The sequence below is a fragment of the Metarhizium brunneum genome, chromosome 7, assembly GCF_013426205.1.
Source record: "Metarhizium brunneum chromosome 7, complete sequence".
NCBI classification, from domain to species: Eukaryota; Fungi; Ascomycota; class Sordariomycetes; order Hypocreales; family Clavicipitaceae; genus Metarhizium; species Metarhizium brunneum.
Genome location: NC_089428.1, coordinates 748,971 through 768,718, shown reverse-complemented (window position 1 = coordinate 768,718; position 19,748 = coordinate 748,971). Strand labels below are relative to the sequence as shown.

The following is a 19,748-nucleotide window of genomic DNA, read 5'->3' as shown; positions in this document are numbered from 1 at the left end:
ATATAACATCAAATTTCAATTGTAACACTACGACTGGGCCGGAGCACTGTCTACTCCACGTACAGCGCCAGTAGAAAAATGGTCTACTTGACTTTTGAAATAACCACCCGTTAAAATCCTGGGATATCTTGAATTCTCAACGTACACTTTTTCCATCCAAACAACGCCTCGAGTCCAACGCACTATTCCCCCCCAAAAGCCACCAAACCGAGGTGGAAAGGCTACCACATAATTCTGGTAGTTCGTACCCTGTCGTCATGGGATCCCTCATGCACTGCTCGCGTGCCCACCCTAAGCTCGGCGAATCGAGCTCGAAGATCAAAGTCAGCAGACTTCACCATGACTCTCTTTTCTTCCGGAATCGGCTCCAACGGCAGCACCGATTCATCCCACCCCATTGAGAGATCGCCGTAGGATTCTTCGATTTGCATGACCCAAAGGCCAATATTAGCTGCCAACTCACTGTCCCACATGCCCTCTCTCCTCGCACTGCTGCGCAACAACTGAATAGCTTGACGTCGGAGCCTGGGTTCGCGGCACTTGGTTGCCACGACAAAGAGGGGCGGTACGATACCGAGATCTGCGGAAAAGCTGGGCTTGATGTGAGGCGTATTCAGCTTGCCGGCTCTGAATGCGCCCTTGGTGTTTGCGTACTGGTTCTGGTCGTCTTCGGTTTTCACTTTTCCCTCCACGGCAGCCCTGCACTCTTCTGCGCTGACCACCTCCCAGCCAAGATCGACAATGGCCTTGAAATGTGGCAAAAAAGCATCGAATTTCACTTCCGTATCGCAAAACATCATCAAGAATAGAACATTGCTGTTGATCTGAAACATTTTCAGGGCGGATATTCCTGCTTTCTCAATGAGGCTGACGCGTGGATCGAAGCGAGACTGAAATATGTGCTCGAACGCGACCGCCCAAGAGTCCAGCTCACTCTTCAGGTCTATGCCATATTGCCTCCATGATTCTGGTAGCACGTTACTCTTGTTGTTTTTGGCGATTTGAAGTCGTTCGATAAATTTGAGCAACCTCTCGCACAGCTTATCCGAAGCTAGGCGGGCGTCCAGCAACGACTCGAACCGGGGTGGAACAATTATACTAGGCGGCGATCCGGGCGACCCAATATCTGAAGAAACGGGAGATGACCCACGGGATTGTTGTTGTGGAGTTAGACGTATGACATATGGTTGAGGAAAGTGGAATGCCATGTCGTATGATTTGGCTTGTATCGCTAACCGGGTGAAAATATTGAGCAAATCATCTTCGATGTACCCTTCCGGACCAGGTGTACGGTGGTTGGGATAAAGGGTTTTGAGTTGTTCGAGAAGGCTAAGACCTGTCTGAATTTGAATAATGGCCTGCTTGTGGTCCCCAATGAAAGAATCGAAGCATGCCAAGAGAATACTAGCCATGAGTCGGGTTCTAAAAGACCGTAAGCTCTGTCCATGGAGAAGCATCATTGAATTCATTGCATCAGAGTACTGATTAACGGCAACTTGCCAATGTGACTCCAGGGTCCCTTGAAGCATCTCCTTTTTGTCTGGACTGATTATCGGAATGTAGTGGGATTGCTCCAAAGTTTTATACAGAGCACCGAGAGCAACGACTGAGTGGCGGATGGCTGACTCGGCATGGCACTCCTGCAGAACCCGCTGAGCCCAGAAGTTGGAATTGAAGTATCCCGATAGCTCGGACGAGGTTTGGACGCGGAAGAGTTCGAAATACAAGCCTTCAACTTGCTGAAATCCCAAGGTATTGGAAGGCTGGTGCAACGTAAGCGGAGCTGCGGCAGCCAAAAGGGTATGCTGTGTGACGACTGATTGGCGTTTGCGCCGATTAGCTCGGCGCGGTGGTAGGACTGTTGGTTTGACAATGCTGGAAGAGGCAATTCCAGATGCCACCTGTGACCGAATCGCCAACATAGGTTTGGGTGCAATCCTGATATCCGCAAGTGGCCTGGCGCTCCGTGGTGGTGGGGGATAGCCCGTGCAGACCTTATTGCTTCTCACGCATTGAGTGCAGGCTGGCCGTAGCTCATCGCACTTGATGCGTCTTTGTCTGTGGGCAACGGTTAGCGTGATTGAGCAGGGCTTGCGTGAGGCAGTCTCAGCGAGGAGGGTGGTCACTCACTTGCAGTTTGAGCAGCCCGTCTTGACCTTCGGATTACTTCGCCGTCCACGCTTCACAGGCTGGCCATCAGGGCCAACGTGAGCCCCATCCTTGGACGTGGAGCTGCTGGGAAAGACGGTGGAGGAAGTGCATGGTATCGACGGCGAACTGATAGGCCTTATTAGTTGTGACTCTGGCGAAGACGACATGATGCGTCAGCGTGTTGCGGATTGCGTTTCTTGAGACTTGAGCCCCTGACCGGCCGAGGTCCTGCTCAACGTCGGGTTGAGGAGAAGCAATGGAGTTGATAAATGACGCGAAGTATACTGGGGCGGGCCAAGCAAATATATATGACGATTCACGAGGAGCAGCGCCCATGTATTATACCGTCAGCCACAGAGACCGAGCGGCCGCCTCTGACAACACGAAGAGGCAAGCGTTGAGTATGGCCAATGGCTTTGGCTTAGCAGATTAATCTGCCGACGGCAAGCTGTAGACCAGGAAACTGGGACAAAGGCCAATGATGTCGCCAGAGCTAGACCGCAAGAACGCCAGACTGGTTATATGGCGGCAGTGGGAAAACGCAAGAGAAATAAGTACTAGAACAAGGCGAGGCAATGTACCATGGTGCCAGCACAAGAGAGGAGCAGGCCTCAGCTCGAGCACCGCCTTGTTCGACGACAAGGACGCGGTGGTGTCATACGTCTGGTCGGTTTATGACGGAGATGGACGATATCATAGGCCACAGACCCCGAGCGAAAGCCTCAAAAGAAAAACTGCCAAAGAAAAAGAAAAAAAAAAGTTTAAAAAAACAAAACAGCTAGTAGATGCCAAAAGCAGGAAGAATCGTCAGCGTTGCAAGAATCTCGGCCTGCTTCGAGTATCTGTGGGGATGGATGTCCAAGCTTGAGAACTGCCGAATTGTACGGAGTACATATGTCGGTAGGAGGCCCTGTTAGCTCAAGCGATAGCACTCGGTACAGAAGATGCAACAGCGGAATGCTACGGCAGCGGTGGAGTAGCGAGATTGATGGCGAAGGAGGCAAAGGTCGACGTGCATCGGCGGCGTGCATAAGGGGGAACTGGGGGATTTGGGGATTGGAGATGCGAAGATCCAAATGTCTGCAGACATGGAGTATTTAGTAAACGAGCAATAATATGGATTGCCTGTATGGTGCTCGGCACTCCATCCTGAGCGTAAAAGACCGAAGACTGACACTTGGGCCAAGAGAAGCTGAGGTGGGGCGCTCGAGCCAGTTGGACGAGGAAGGCGCCATTTGAACTGGGGCTCGTTTTGGGCACTGCAAGTCGTCAATGGAGCAGCATTAGCGGAAGGTACGACCACAGATCGGACGATGGACGTCGGGTCAATGCAGCAGGAGCCACGGAGCCAGGGAACCTCAGGCTGCCGTTGAGCGTGCAAGCGCGTGCAAGGAGCTGGGGGCAGCTGGCACTGGAGGGACTACGAATTCATCACTCGCTCACTCACAATGTTCAAGTCTTGGCTGCCTGGCAATGTACTCCGCAATACCACTGACTTTGCCACATTCAATCAATTTGCGACAGGATGCTCCGAATTACGGAGTGCGACTCTGCATCTGATGGTGCATCAATGTGCCCTCATGTGCGTACATACAGGCCAAGTACCAAAACTTGGCTCAGGGTTGTAGAGCTTGAATGGCCTGACCCCACTAGGAGCCAGCACTGGGGATTTGCGAGGCTAAAGTACTTAGACTTAAGTACTTGGAGCCAGGCGGGATCCTCGGCATTCACGCCCTCGTCTACAGGCTTGGACCTGGACGACACTATTGTCTGCCACTCAACACCCAACTTTAGAACCTTGTCAACGTCACTCTATCCGGCCACCCTGCCAAAGCTGCGAGGGTTTGATCTGCACCCGTCGAACCAAGACGGTCTTGGCCACACCACAATAAGTTTGCGGATAAGTCAACCCTGGCCTGAGGAATCGGCAGAATACTCCATACATGTGTGCAAGGAGATTTCCCCGTCCTGGGTCATCGGATCTCGACGAATACTCGATCACCCTCACGGCATACATTGGGGCATGCTCCCTTTCTACGGGGTACTCCGTCCAGTTTTCTTGTGCGGCTAGACGAGGTCCTTCCCGCCCTGGCCACCGAGCAAACGAAGGAGAAATGTGACAGAAGACGCGCATCACAGGAGCCCGGTGCATCTTGTGCACCACCAATGTTGATGCCTGCGAGTGTCTCAACCAGATGCAGCACAGGGAGAGTATGCATCTTTTAGCCATTCGGCTCAGTCCTGGAGCCAACAAGGCCAAAGCCCGACCTGGCAAATGCCGACAAGCCTGCTCAACACTAGTGGTCCCTCATCATTACTCAACAAGATGATGGAGGAACTAAGTGCACAATACGGAGTAGTATTATGTACTCGAGTCAGGTTATAGGCTTGTCCCGATGTAATCGTCCCTGAGACCGAGCGGAATGACCCATTTCTGTGTGACAGGGGCCTTCAGACAGGGACTGTAAAGTTTGTGTCCAACGCTGCAGGCATAGATTCCGGACTGTTGGACCCAGTTTGCCAGTCCACCACTCACACACATGGAGAGAGAGGATAGAGAGAAGACTAGGATTCCGTCGGGAGAGGGAGCCATATGCAGGCACCCAATGCGCCCGAATTACTGGGCCTCGCATATTGCACTCCCATCGTACATATCAACTGCAGCCTCATGAGTGGAACAAGGCGATGCTGCAGGTCGTGTCAGATAGTTGGCCACTACCCCGTACTTCCGGACATCAAACCGCTTCTCAACCACTGGCTATGGACTTGAGGTGTCTTGCGGCCAGCCTGGTCTTCTTTCAGAGCTGGCCCGATTCTCCTTGCGCTGCCATGACACGCCTGTGTCTCTTGTTGCATCAACTGGTCGGTGGGATAGACGTTTTCACTAGCGTACGGAGCATGCTACTTGGCTATGGAGAGACATACAATGTAGTATAACGTCTTGCAACAGTCTGGTACGGCTGATCGGATCAACTGCTCATCGGCGTCGGACCGCTAGACTTTACCCCGAAAGGCCAAGCGGATTGCCAGATACTACTATCATCAAACTACCGAGACCATCATGCGTATGTAAGTCGTTGGATACTAGTACCAGCCGAACCGTGGGTTTGAGGGTCTAGTGGTCCAATAAAGCTCGGGTGGCTCTTCCATGGAAGCGAAGCTTCGAGGCTTGGCTTGATTCGCATCGAGAACAACGCTCATGTGGACAAGCCTGACATCGGCGGCCGTAATCGTGCTGTCGCCGATTTTTGTGGAGAGCGGTAGCATCTGGAGCTTGATCTTGATGTACCCGTGGGTGTCATTCAACGGGACCAACAGCGGATGGTCCAAGAGAGAGCATTTTGAGCGACAAGTTGGATCCATCGGTCGTCCTTGGCGCCCACCAATTTACCTTTAAGTTTGCGGTCGGACCTGCAGCTCCTCGGCAGCCTTGGAAGCGAGCTGGCAGGAAGGATGACATACAGAAATCCAGAGGCCTAGTGATGCGGGCGATTGCTGCGCTGTGTGCTATGCGATATATGTAGCTAAGTACGATATACAACCCATTGCGTTGTAGTAGTCACTCCGTGCCAAGGCACTTCCTACACAGCAGCTACTTTATGCATCCTATCTCAGATTGGGGTGCAGTATTTCTCCGTGAACCACTGTCGGTTTGTCACCGCCATGTGGCAGACGTTGAACAAGCACCAATCACGTCCCCTATTATTCTCTCCGTATTCTTTAAAAGTCCTGACATGTCATCTGCAAGTTGGCGAAGGCTGTTAGCGAAAAGAGAAAAAAAAAAAAAAAAAAAAAACCGTGGAGCCAGGTGCCACTACAAATATCAAGGCCTTGAGGCCCATAAAAAATCTGTTTCGATCAATGAGGGCTTGGTTGCTTCACAACAACCTTGAGCGTCCGCACCTGACGACGTGATGACATCCCTCCAACGCAGTGATTGAAGTCAGCGTTTGAAGTGGCAGCGGATATCTGCGGCACCAAACACTACGATACTGATTCCGATCGGCACGGTCACAACACCGCCGTCATGTCGCAAGAGCGGCCAACGGAGCCGGCTCTGCCACCCCGAAGCCCCATCATCCACAATATCGCTCTTGCGGGAGCCATCATCACACCGCTGGTCATGCTCTTACCGCCAAGGAAGATGGACATACGGTTCTTCGTGCTGGCAGGAACGTTTTCCCTCGCCACCAACCAGCTCGCATACGAATACACCGGCCAGTCGATATATGGACGATTCGGCAACCGAGTCGGCAACGTCTTTGACAACAGCCTGCCAGAGGGCGCGAGGAAAACACAGCTCCTCCTGAGGGAGCAGAAAGAGAAGGAGGCCGCAGAGAAACAACGACAAATGCAAGAGAAGAACAAGACTGCTGGCATGGTGAAGGATATCTGGATGGGAGGCGAGTCGGAGGACTGGCAGGAGAAGCGTGCGGAGGAGCATCGGCAGAGCATGGAAGAGGGCAAGGGGCTGAGCGGGATTATCTTTGAACAGATTGCGGATGTATGGAATGGGAACTATGGGAAGAAGGCGGCCAAGAAAGAAGAGGACGCCACAGCAAGCAACAAGTCGGAAAAGAAGTGATGGGCGGGTTTGTAGACGAAAACATGTGACCCCCTCGAGATTGTGTGCGAATATGGAAATTGGGCACCAGTACGGGGTCGGACGAGGAAGATTGCTGTGCCCTTGTATCATCACCTTGTACAGATAGATTGAACTCTAATGAGCCATATGGACAATGGAAATAACGGGGTTTTGTTGTTGCATGGCTGGGACGAGGCTTGGATGGTGTCAATGACGACATGGGACGAAGGCTGGGAGGTTCTAAGATTAGGTGCCGTGCATGTGCCTTTATGGTTTTCCAGCTCTGTTGCTGGCCACCAGGCGCGCAGGTTATGGATATGGTATCTCGGGCTGGCGCTTCATCGGGATGATGGACAACGCATACCCACAGTGAAGATGGCTTCAAGGCTTGGTTGGCTTGGTACTCGGCATGTTGTGTGTGGTGGAGTGGTTCGGCCGCGGGGGCTTGGGCGAAGTGCACAGCCATGAATCCTGTTTCCAAAGTTAGTAACACTGCGTGGCGTCCACGTTGCTTACGAGCTGGAGCTGGCTGAGCTGTTTTGCTATCCTCGACGACGGATGACGATGGCAAGAGGGGAAAATGCCAAGTTTTGTAGGCGTGAGTTGCCTGCGGGCATGGCCAGATGTGTGAGGGCCCAGGTATCGAGAGCGACAGCCCGTGGACGAATTGAAACAAATGCCAATTTGGAGCAGACAGTGCTTGATGACTGCAAAGGGGGTTCAAGAGGTTGCTGCTCTTGCACACGGCATAAGACATACAACACCAGAGGCTAAAAGGGCCTTTTTTTTGCTCAACGCCACCGTACGGAGTACAATGACGGAATGGAAAGCCTCGTTACAAAGACTGACGGTCGATCCTTGTCAGCTTTGGCCGTGTACTCGTTTGATCAGCGAGCAGCTTTGCCCCTGGCCATGACAAAACACGGGATCTGCGCCAAGAAGGAATGCGAAGATGGGATCAATGCCACGGTGCGCCAGAGGGGCGAGGCTGGGTCGTTTGGTCTGCTGGCATTTTCGCCCGCCGACACACTTGGGCATGGTATATTTTTGACTCTGTTCATCATTCCATGCCGTTGGACCCAGTTGCCGGCATCTCTGCTTGGACAACGGCACGGATTTCGAATGGCCGTAGCTAGCAGACCCTGAGACAACGCGCGCGGCCTTGAAGAACCGCCGCAATTTGCGTCGGCGAATCAGGTCGGTTTGCGAAGTCTGTTCACGACGGCTTGACGCTCTGGTGCTTCGTTTGGCGTTGCCGCTGCGGAGTGGACCAACCACGGCATTTTTCGAAGATTGAGTCTTGATTATAGCAGCCGTAATTTTTTTCTCCTTTTTTTTCGCGCCCTGAGTAGACTTAATTTTGGCTGCTCCCTGCTCCTAATATTTTTTCGAGCCTGTCCAGTTCAGTTGCTGTTGTCTGGGGCTGCGCAACTTATTCTTGGAGCGGCCCGCTGGTGACACAATGAACTACAATCTAACCCCTGTAAGTTTAGCCATTAGTGACCTGACAGGGAAGTGTATAGGGGTTAATATACAGGGGCCTCTCTACCAACAAGAGCATTTTTAATTTATATTAGTAGCTACTAATTATAACTTATAAAGGGGGAACCGTGACTTATATTAATTAGAGATGTTTATTAGCTTATTAGATATTAGCCCTCCTACTAATAATTCCTTTTAATTGGCCGTAGCCGCCCTTATTATGTCACAGGGCAGTGATACTGGTGCGAGGCGCAAGTACCTGCGAACCGGGGTACTTGGGCATTCAGGGCCCCATCAGTGCCATCACCGAGGCACTCAGTACTCCGTACATCGTACTCTGCCCGCACATTGTAAGACACAGCCACTCCATGGGCGTCGTCGTCGACCTGAGAGCCCACTCCCAAACGCCATCTTAATACATCAGTGCTTGTTTTCCACCGTCCGTCACCATAGCACGTTGACACGTCGTTTTGCATCTGCCACCCCCATCGCTCCCACGGCACGAATAATCACGACTGCTACTATTACCAAGGCCCAGGAGCGCCCTATCGCTTTATTTGTTTTATTTCATCTTTCCGTCTTGCCTGATCGCCCGTCTCTGAACCACCTCGGCTTGGGCATTCATCATCTTCTGCTGTTGCTACTGCCGCCGCCCCTTTGATTTTTCAACTGTTCAACTATTCCTAGCATTCTCCGATACGCCATCGACGCCGAATCTCCAGAGTACAGATTAGAGCAATCCTTCTGCGTCGCCCACGATGGCGTCCAACACCTACTACTACGACAACAGCCAGCGTCCACCCCCGAGCTACCACTCGACGCCTGACCCCTACTTGCAACAGGCACATATGCCCTACCAGAGCGATAATTCTCTCTCTGCAGCTCCAACCATATACGGTGCTGATGGCAGTAGTAGTCACGTACATGGTCAGCAAACTGGACAGTCTCCGTTTGCTTCTGTTTTTGACGACAACTACGCGGCCGGCAGCACCAGCACTCTACCACATGGCCATCAAGGCCAGTATCCCGACACGGCCTACTACGGCCAGGCGGGCGCGGCTGTAGGACCCCATGCCCAGGGTGATATCCCATTGCAGGACCGATCCGGCAAGAATGATGACATGAACGATCATATTTACGATGCTCCAGACGCGGGAATGGCGGGAGAAGGGCGAAAGAGGAGAAAACATGTTCGTGTTGGCGAATTGGGCATGTTGGGATCGGACAAAAAGAGGATTCCCTGGGTGTGCTATGTTTTTACGGTTGTGCAGGTGGCAGTGTTTATCGGCGAGATCGTGAAGAATGGTAGGATGCTGATGCCGGAAGCGTTGACCGCTTCCTCCCGCCCCCCCGGTGTCTTGCTGAATGAGTGCTGACGTTTTTTAGGCATCCTGACTGGCTCTCCCATCATGATCAAGCCACAGTTCAATCCCATGATCGGCCCGTCGACCCAAGTCCTCATCAACATGGGCGCACGATATGTCCCCTGCATGCACAACGTCAAGGAAATCCAGGGTTCCAGCATCCCCGTCTTGTTCTTGTGCCCCAACGCAACCCGAAATGATCAGTTCTGCCCTCTTTCCGAAGTATGTGGATTCGGCGGCGTGCCCGACCCGACTTTCAACAATGCCAACCAGAGCCCTCAACCGAACCAGTGGTTCCGCTTCATTTTGCCCATCTTTCTGCATGCTGGTCTTATCCACATTGGCTTCAACATGCTGCTGCAGATGACGTTGGCCAAGGAGATGGAAATGGCGATTGGGTCGGTGCGATTCTTCCTCGTCTACCTCAGTGCTGGTATATTTGGATTTGTCATGGGCGGTAATTTTGCCGCGCCTGGCGTTGCCTCCACCGGAGCTTCTGGCTCGTTGTTTGGAGTTATTGCTCTGACCCTGCTGGACCTGTTCTATTCTTGGACGGAGCGAAGAAACCCTGTCAAGGATTTGATGTTCATAATTCTGGACATTGTGATTTCCTTTGTGTTGGGACTGCTGCCCGGATTGGATAACTTTTCGCACATTGGCGGGTTCCTGATGGGCCTTGGGCTCGGCATCTGTCTTTTGCACTCGCCCAACGCGCTCCGAAGAAGGATTGACGGCAGCGACAACACGTCGTACTCGGCCGTCAACAGCGTCAGCGACGACACCGCGCCGGGCTTCCTCAAGAGCCCAATTGGTTTCTTCAAGGGCCGAAAACCCCTGTGGTGGGCTTGGTGGCTTGTCCGGGCGGGCTTCCTCATTGCCGTCATCATTGTGTTTATTGTTTTGCTCAGCAACTTTTACAAGGGTACCCATACCTGTGGTTGGTGCAAGTACCTCAGTTGTCTTGTAAGTTTTGTACCGCCCTGTCCCTGTCCAAATGATGTCATGCTGACTTTTTTTTTTGTAGCCTGTTAGCAACTGGTGCGATATTGGAACGATTCAAAAGCAACCCGCCTAAACCACCCCTTTTTATGTCTGCAACGAACATGGGCTATACGCTGTGCATGTGCCAACCGTCACTTTTCTCATCGTCTGGTATCTGGTTTGGATTAGGGTAGACTGAGTTTTCTTTTCTTTTTTCTTCTTTGGACACGAGCTCTCTCACAGCGACGGCGTTTGCGGTTGTTTTGGTCCGATTAATGAATGTGGATGCAGTTATGCGAGGAAGGAGAGGTTGGTGTAGCATTAGTTTTTGTATACTTATCTAATGATATGTATTAACGACTAAATTGGGACGTGTAGGCGGTTCATCTGGTGAAAATGATTGGTTGTCTTGCTGCTTCGTGCTGCGCGCCTCGTAGGTACATGTAAACTTAGGCCATGCGCTTGTAACATGGGCATGTATGTTTAGAAGTTCAGCGATTGTCGTCCACCAGTCTGTCTGGCCTCGATTCGCAAATGTACCGAGGTTGGGATTCCTATCACAGCCTTGACTTTATGTTTATCTTGATGTTTAAACATGAGAACAATTCAAGTACAAAATAATACAAATAGTTTACCCTTGTCTCTATTAATATAATACCTTGAACGAAGGGAATGCATAGTCCCCAAGGGCCCTGGAGGGTATACGGGTGCCGTCTGGAGATGAAATCCCCGTCGGAACAAAGGGAATTCCAATGGCTGGTGGTCAAAAGCACGCGCCTGGTGGTTTGGTAAGCGCCTGCGGTCTATACGCGTCGAGAGCTTGCCGTCCTAGACGACGTCGATGCGGCTACACAAGATGCCGTGTTCCAGTCTCCGTGAGAAACAGGGACTTTTTCCGAACAAGCAGCACATTTGTCGTCGTTGCTTTCTCTGGAAGTAAGCCGCCGCCCTTTTAATAGATCTTGGCGCAATGTTTCAATTCTATTCTAACCTCGTAGTTCGCCGTGGGGACTGCAAGACGGGCACCTTCAAACAATCCGGTTGCCCGGAGGAGATTGGAGAGGGTGTCGGTCTTGCTAGTACAAACGCCGACTGGACTGGGAACAACTTGTCAAGGGACTAGTGAAGCAACGAAGTTAGCTGCCAGACAGGCAGACGCCGCCGTCAATACAATGGAGACGAAAGTTGACACAGCCCGGAGACTGGGCAACGGGGCCTTGTATGGGTTTTCTGGCAACGCGGCCGGCTGAGGTGCGCTTTTTGCGTTTTGCAGCTCGTTCTTTGGTATGTTGATCTGTGCCGAGTTTGGTACAATTGGTGCTGATTTTAATGGTAAATGTCTGGCTCAAGTAGTGGGCGAATGAGGGTGTCGTGGCCCCGAATGAGAAAATTGGGCAAATGTCTGGGCGGACATGTTGGGCTTGGGAGTGCTGTTGCCATCCTTCTTGCTACTTGGTATGACTGTTGGTTGCAAGGACAATGCAACGAGTGAGATTATGTATGATGTTCTGCGGATGTGGTTCGACGGATGGACCATTATCGTCATAGCGCAGAAGTTGCAGTGGGTGATGGCCTTCGCAAGGGTTGCCGTGTTGGGTACGGGAACGCTTGTAGAGTATAATGAGCCCAAGAGGCTGTTGAAGAGGAGCTGGGGGTTAAGAGGCTGCGTGACGTGTCTGCACCGAGAGCGCAGGGCGAGAATAGCGAGGAGGAGGAGGCTTGACAGGAGGTTTAGGATAGGAGCAGTGGACGTAAGTGGAATACCTCACGTGAGTTGAGTGTAGTATATTTTCTGCATTCTACTCCTAGTAAATTTCCTCCCATCAGGTATCCATGATTTCCAGAACTAAGAAAACTCCAGTAATGCGGTCTTGTCTCATAGCATCGTAGTGTGAATAATTACCAAGGCAGTCAGCACTTACCACCCAAGCCCCCTACTCATGGCAAGATAGTCAAGCTCAACACCATGCAGCCAGAGGTGCATCGTCAATTCAGCAGTCCGAGTCAGCTCGTCGGCAGATGGGCCTGGGTCGCGAAACATGTTGTTGGCGTCGTCTTCGTAGACTATGCCATGGGTACCATCTTGTCTTTGCTCGGGGAAGAATCTTTGTCTGATGAACCTTCGTATGTCCAACAAGGATAGTGAGTCCTCTGTCGAGGAACCGGAGTCCTCCTCCGTGTCCTGTGGCGGCGGTAGTACCGGGACGTGAACGGTGGTGCTGAAGTGGGAATGCTGGCAGAGCGGCAGCAAAGGCGAGAGTATGGTGGCTTCATCGACCAATGTCCAGGATGCTTCAGAGTCATGGTCGATATAGACATCGAGCGAACGGAGGTGCTGGAGTTGAGCGATTGCTGGCCATATGCCCTTCCACATGGTGGAAGGCAGCTTGTTGTGTGGGCAAGGCGGGAATTTTCGCTGCTTGCATTGCAGCTCAATCATCTTGTAGACTTGCAGCGGAAGGCGGAAGGCGAGACGAAGTCTTCTCACGCCAGTAAATGAGCTAAACAGTATACTGTCGGTAAACAAACGTGATTTGTCGTCATCTCCTTTCAAAAGCTGGTCAAGGGTCGCGAGTTCGGTGATGTGTAAAACGGACTTTTCAGCTATCAAGCCTGCAACCTCGCCATATCTATAAATGGATCAGTGGATGACCAACAGCACGACCGTCCTCCTATAGCATCATTTACATTCTCTTGCAAGACTGCATCAATGCCCTTGTCGGATCGCGGTCAGCAATAAGATTAATGCGGTCCACGTCCAAGCCAAGCGCAACTTCCTCGCATCTCCAGTGCGAGGCCCAAGATGAACCCAGTCGACGAGCCCAAACATCACGAGGAGGGTCTCCCGATGACTGACGGTCGAAGCAGAAGTAGTCGTTGCTGGGCTGCGGAGTGATGCATGTCGACATGCAAATGCGGCCATTACGGAGGTAGACGTGAACACCCTCCTCGACGACGAAAGAATACGTGTGCCGACGTATCTCGACGGGCAACAGGAAAAGGCGGCTTTGTGTCTGAGGATCCATCTCCTTGTTGACAGTTTCCTCAGAGGACATGTCTCGGCGAGATCAGAATCACATTACATGGTGAGGTCCGGCAGCATCGGACGGGGGACACAACATGGTTATACGTTTACAAAGAGGAGCTTCGCACTCCCAGGAGCACAGAGGTCCGCAGTCTGGGGCGCGTTTTATCGGACCCGAGTCAATTTATTGGCATGAGAGCATGGGGCGTCGGGCTGAGCTTGTGACTCGTCGTTGGCCAGGAGCAGCAAATGGGGGTGAAAGCTGATCATGGGCGCGGGTGGCATGAATGCGGACGGAGCTGGCTTTGTGAGTAAGTTGGCGAGGCTTGGGAGAGCGACAATTATCGGGAATGAGGAATTCGACAACGCTTCAAAAACTCCGAAGGGACTCCGGCCGACATGATTGGCACACAGCCGTCCAACGTTGTTGTCTCTTGTCGAGCCTGTGCATCCGTGACATGGGTTGTGAGCAAGGTCTTGGATGTTTGGCCTTTCCGTGTTGGCTGATTGTGGACAGGTGACAGGCGGGATGAGCAGGAGCTGCCACGGCAGACAGGGAAGGACCAGGCCATGTGCACGGTACCTGGTGTTGTCTGTCAGCTTGACCACGCTAATCCGTACTCGGTACATAGAGGAGCTAGCAGGGAAACAGCGGGGCCAGTACGGAGTACGTACTCCGTACTAGTACTACCTCTTTGGCGCCTCCCTGACACGGCGGCACTTTCACGTCGCACCAAGTCACGTGCCAAACCATTAAACTTAACGTGGGTCCGTCACGTCACGGTCTCGAGACGCGTTTTCGTGGACACTCAAAATGCCCCCATACTACGAGTACTTCGCCAGCAATCCCACCACATGCGACCTTGCCATTGACTGACTGTGCAGCCAAAGACCTCACCAGGGCATTGATCTGAAGGTCCAAGCAACCTGGCTACATCTCATTCACAGCATACGTCGCATCCATCATGACCTCAGTCCTGCCCCAGAAGCGGGTGCTAGGCGAGGCAGGCACCCGCCAGAACATTCCGCCATCAACGCCAGGCTCAGCCAAAAAGCGTAGGACCGATATCTTTTCATCATCACCGGCGGCCAGATTCACAGGCTTCCAAAGAGATCCCAAGGCAAAGCCTGGATCGAGCCAGCCAAAAAGTGCCTTTGAGACCGAGGTCTTGGAGAAGCTGAGCCAAGACATCTCAGACCTGAAGCGCAGCAATGCCGAGAAGGATCAGGCATGGGACCGCCCACCAGTTGTCGACTTTGAGCCCCAGCGCGATAGCCTGTGTTTCCAGTCTATTGAAGCTGAAGAAGGAACCTTGCATGGTGGCAAAGCGACTGTCAAGTTATTCGGCGTCTCGGAACAAGGCTATTCAGTGATGCTGCACGTCACCGACTTTAAACATTACCTCTATGTCCGTGCTCCGGTTCTATTTCAACCGCACGATGTCGGTAATTTCAAGACTTTCCTTGAGGGACAGGTCGCTCAGCATCAGCCCGCTATTCATTCGGTCGCCCTACTTTTCAGAGAAGACATTTATGGCTTCTCGGGCAACGAGCAGCACGCCTATCTCAAAGTTACGGTCACGGACCCCAAATTTATAAATAGAGTGCGCTCTACTATAGAAAGTGGAAATGCGAACTGGAAAGGCATGTGGGGAGTCACAGAAGGCATCAGGACATATGACAATATCCAATATGTCCTTCGATTCATGGTGGACTGCAAGGTGAGATTTGAAGCGAATATTGGCAATACTTGCGCAAAACTAACCAAGTGCCATTAGGTCCAAGGCATGGCATGGGTCGAAGCGCCAGCGGCCCGATACAAGATAGTCCCCGAAAACCTCAGACAATCCAACTGCCAGATCGAAGCGGAAGTCCCATATCTCGACTTGATTGCTCATAAACCCGAAGGCAAATGGGCCAAGATGGCTCCACTTCGTATCTTATCTTTCGACATCGAGTGTGCTGGCAGAAAAGGCATCTTCCCAGAAGCCAACCAGGACCCGGTCATTCAAATCGCCAATGTCGTCACAAAGTATGGAGAGAAGAAGCCATTTATTCGTAATGTCTTTTGCCTGGATACAACAAGCTCCATTGTAGCTACGCAGATTCTAGAGTATCAGAAGGAAGACAGGATGTTGAGCGAATGGCAGCAGTTCCTAATTCGAGCCGATCCAGATATTATTATTGGGTACAATATTGCCAACTTCGATTTTCCTTATTTATTGGAGAGAGCAAAGCATCTCAAAGTCAGTGGCTTTGAATACTGGTCTCGTCTTCCCAGCGTTCCGTCTAGGGTCAAGGAGACAAATTTCTCGAGTAAGCAAATTGGTAATCGAGACACCAAGGCCACCAACACCAACGGGCGACTGCAGCTCGATTTACTTCAATTGATTCAACGAGATCATCATCTTCGAAGTTATACTCTCAACTCTGTGTGCGCACATTTTTTGGGCGAACAAAAGGAAGATGTGCACCACACCATGATCACTGAACTTTTTAACGGTACTCCAGAATCAAGACGACGTTTAGCCCTCTACTGTTTAAAGGACGCATATCTTCCACAACGACTAATGGATAAGCTTTCATGTCTGGAAAACTATACCGAAATGGCAAGAGTTACTGGTGTGCCCTTTAACTTTTTACTGTCCCGCGGCCAACAAATCAAGTTTGTGAGCCAGCTATTCCGCAAAGCTTTAGAACAGAAACTGGTGATACCTAATATCCGAGCTGATGCCTCGGACGAGCAGTATGAAGGTGCCACCGTTATCGAACCTGTCCGAGGTTATTACGATGTGCCTATTGCCACCCTGGATTTCGCGTCCCTATACCCGAGTATTATTCAGGCACACAATCTATGCTATACCACACTGGTAAAAGACAAGAAGCTGATTGAAAAATTTGGCTTGGTTAAAGACGAAGATTACATCGTCACACCCAACGGAGACACCTTCGTGACAACCAAACAACGCAAGGGGCTTCTAGCGCAGATTCTTGAAGAACTGTTAACCGCTCGTAAACAGGCCAAGCGCGAGTTGGCTCAGGAAACAGACCCGTTCAAGAAAGCTGTATTGAACGGTCGCCAGCTCGCGTTAAAGATCAGTGCCAACTCCGTCTATGGATTGACAGGCGCTACGACGGGAAAACTTCCCTGCCTTGAGATTGCCAGCAGTACGACTAGTTTCGGCAGGCAAATGATTGAAAGGACAAAAGATGAAGTGGAGAAGAAGTATAATATTGCCAACGGATACTCGCACGACGCTCAGGTCATTTACGGTGATACTGATTCCGTCATGGTCAAGTTTGGCACGAAGGACTTGGCTGAGGCAATGAAGCTAGGCGAGGAAGCGTCGCACTATGTGTCTTCCAAGTTTGTTAAGCCAATCAAGCTTGAATTCGAGAAGGTGTACTTTCCGTACCTGCTGATCAACAAGAAGCGGTACGCCGGATTGTACTGGACCAGGCCGGAGAAGTACGACAAGATGGACACGAAGGGCATCGAGACGGTTCGGCGAGATAACTGTCTGTTGGTGCAGACCGTTATCGAAAAGGTCCTCCGAATGATTCTGATTGACCGGGATGTTGGTGGTGCGCAAGAGTTAGTACTCCCCAAGCCAGTATTACTGGAACCAGCTAACAATTCACCAGATACGTCAAAGACACAATTGCCAACTTGTTACAAAATAAAGTGGACATGTCAAAGCTTGTCATCACCAAGGCTCTGACAAAAGACGACTACGCTGCCAAACAAGCACATGTGGAACTAGCTCACCGAATGAAGAAGCGTGACGCTGGTTCGGCTCCTGCGCTTGGAGACCGCGTTGCTTATGTCATGGTTCGTGGAGCTGCTGGTGCCAAAAACTTTGAGAAGTCGGAGGATCCCCTCTATGTCCTCGAGAATAACGTGCCTATTGATACCAAATACTACCTGGATAACCAGCTAGCTAAACCGTTGGGACGTATATTCGAGCCTATCCTGGGCGAAACCAAGGCGAGGACGCTGCTGACGGGAGATCACACGAGAACAATATCTGTGGCGGCACCGACGGTGGGTGGGCTGATGAAATTTGCGAAAAAGACACAGACATGCATGGGCTGCAAGAAGCCGCTTACAGGCAAGCACGAGAGCAATGGGGCTGTTTGCTCAGACTGCGCTCCCAGGGTGGGCGAACTGTACAAGAGGACTCTGGACAAGGTTTCGGATCTCGAGGTTCGATTCGGCCGATTATGGACGCAGTGTCAGCGATGCCAGGGCAGCATGCATTGCGAGGTTATCTGTAGCAGTAAGGATTGTCCAATCTTCTACATGAGGATGAAGGCAAAGAAGGATCTGGAAGATGCAGGCAAGGACCTGTCGCGGTTCGACATGGACCCGGCCGCCATGTGGTGAGAGCGTGTGGGGTGTTTTATTCGGTTGGTTGGTTGTACCAGTTCGGCGTTGAGGAGTAGGGAACACTGCCCGGGATAGGGCACTCGGGATGTCGAAACATGTCAACTGGTGTTGCATACATTATTGAAAGCTGTGCTGCGTCGGCAACTTGTTGTAGTAGTAGTTTTGTAAGAGACGAGTAATGACAGGCAGATGTGGCGTGCATAATGTGCTGATGGTGTTGGTGACGCAAGTGCGAGCAGGACCTCAGGGTCATTGGCGACAGCCATGCGACCAAGTAGCATGGGTATGGCGGGTGCGGCTACGAGGAGCAATAAATTTATTCAATTCAATCGAGTACAAGCAAGCGATAACTCATGTCTTCTAGGCCGATGTCGCTTGTCTCGGGCATACGAGGCATGGTCCGGCAGACTCGGCCGTTTCAGCCGATGGGTAGGGGGAACAAGTCGGAAGAAGAAGGGAGTGACGTAGTGGTTTTTTTTTTTTTTGTGTGGTGGGATGAAGAAAATCACTCGTGAAAGAGGGGCACCGTCAGATTCATGGCACCATGGTGTTTTTTTTTTTTTTTTTGAGGGAAGTGTATGATGATGGGATGGCGTGCCTCGGCCTGGGCTTGGCTTGAACCCTCCATGGGTGGTGGGGGCGCATTTGGCGACGTGCATGCATGTGGTCAGATCTGGAGATGAAGCACGCAAACGACCAGGCCGCACCTCGTGAAGAATTGATGCATGGCCATGTGCACTGCTGTCAGTATCGAGAGGACGGTGCAGCGCTATTGCCATCTGGAACCGCCTGTGGCATGTTGTGTGCTGTCCCGTGGACGAGTCGAGTCGAGTCGGGATGGCATGATCTGTGTCAGGAAGGCCGAGGCCGTTACCGGCGAAGGCTGCCTCAGGAAATAATAACTCTCGAGGTGGGGGGGGCACCGACCAGAATGAAAGTCGTCTGGATCCGGATGTTTCGTCAGGGATGCCTCATGGCGTCTGGAGACGGAGCATTCCCGACGCGAGCGCAGCTGGCCGACGCTAAAAGGAGCCAGAGACACGATTGAAGCTCTTTTTGCCTGGGTAGACTAATCTGTTTGTCGGGCGGGCGCTGATTGGCCGCAGCCCAGGGACGCCAATCTGGAGACGCAATCGAATCTGTCAACAGGAATAGGTAAGGCGGCCAATCCGGTGTGCAGGAGAGGCCCAATCAACCGACGCAGGGGCATGGGGCGCGAAGATAAAGGTCCTGCCAAGTTTTTCGATTTCAGATGGCCGTGACTCGTCGGGTGGTTTTACAATGAAATGCGCATTGGCGAGCTCGACGGCTGGACGCGCCATGGACAGACGGATGGTGAGCTGATGAAGTGGTTGCGAGCAGCGGCCGCGTCCGAGTGCGTGACACGGCGCGGTGCGACCACGAATGTCGGGCCAAGTCAACGTTTCGCTACATTGTCCAGCAATGGCGGCTGAAATGTCGACAGTGGCTGCCTGGTTCGCCCGGGGACAGGCTGCCTGCATGCGAGATGAGGCCCTTGATCGCCATGGAGAACCGGGCACCAGGCCATTTGGCTTGCGGTGATTTGCGCGCCTTTTCTCGGCCGCGCGCACACACACACACGTCTTGTCTCGTTTATGAAATTATGCATGTGCTACGGAGTACTATGTGGTGCTACTACTGGTATCACCCGGCCTCCCATACCGAGCACCCGACGGCCATGGAAATGGGGAGAATGGAGACGTCACTGATAAGACGTTCTGGTGCGGATCCACGGCGACGGCTATCTAT

The 19,748-nt window shown here is 52.0% G+C and overlaps 5 protein-coding genes across 5 annotated transcripts; 3 read left to right on the top strand and 2 right to left on the bottom strand.

Annotated features, from left to right (window-relative positions):
* Window positions 1-221: 221 nt before the first annotated feature.
* moc3_1 (Transcriptional regulatory protein moc3) lies at window positions 222-2,318 on the bottom strand (the record flags this gene model as incomplete). Its single annotated transcript, XM_014688572.1, has 2 exons — window positions 222-2,058; window positions 2,131-2,318. The coding sequence occupies 2 exons, from the start codon at window positions 2,316-2,318 to the stop codon at window positions 222-224; spliced, it is 2,025 nt and encodes a 674-aa protein (XP_014544058.1).
* A 3,860-nt stretch (window positions 2,319-6,178) lies between these two features.
* Window positions 6,179-6,736, top strand: G6M90_00g107840 (uncharacterized protein; the record flags this gene model as incomplete). The annotated part of the gene is made up of 1 exon (XM_014688573.1): window positions 6,179-6,736. The coding sequence occupies one exon, from the start codon at window positions 6,179-6,181 to the stop codon at window positions 6,734-6,736; it is 558 nt and encodes a 185-aa protein (XP_014544059.1).
* A 2,240-nt stretch (window positions 6,737-8,976) lies between these two features.
* On the top strand, window positions 8,977-10,657 carry G6M90_00g107830 (uncharacterized protein; the record flags this gene model as incomplete). Its single annotated transcript, XM_014688574.1, has 3 exons — window positions 8,977-9,523; window positions 9,605-10,545; window positions 10,607-10,657. The coding sequence occupies 3 exons, from the start codon at window positions 8,977-8,979 to the stop codon at window positions 10,655-10,657; spliced, it is 1,539 nt and encodes a 512-aa protein (XP_014544060.1).
* A 1,824-nt stretch (window positions 10,658-12,481) lies between these two features.
* G6M90_00g107820 (uncharacterized protein) lies at window positions 12,482-13,619 on the bottom strand (the record flags this gene model as incomplete). Its single annotated transcript, XM_014688575.2, has 2 exons — window positions 12,482-13,193; window positions 13,252-13,619. 2 exons carry the CDS (start codon window positions 13,617-13,619, stop codon window positions 12,482-12,484), a joined length of 1,080 nt encoding a protein of 359 aa, XP_014544061.2.
* Window positions 13,620-14,553: 934 nt separating this feature from the next.
* pol3 (DNA polymerase delta catalytic subunit) lies at window positions 14,554-17,975 on the top strand (the record flags this gene model as incomplete). The annotated part of the gene is made up of 3 exons (XM_014688576.1): window positions 14,554-15,309; window positions 15,367-17,183; window positions 17,234-17,975. The coding sequence occupies 3 exons, from the start codon at window positions 14,554-14,556 to the stop codon at window positions 17,973-17,975; spliced, it is 3,315 nt and encodes a 1,104-aa protein (XP_014544062.1).
* Between the last annotated feature and the right edge of the window lie 1,773 nt (window positions 17,976-19,748).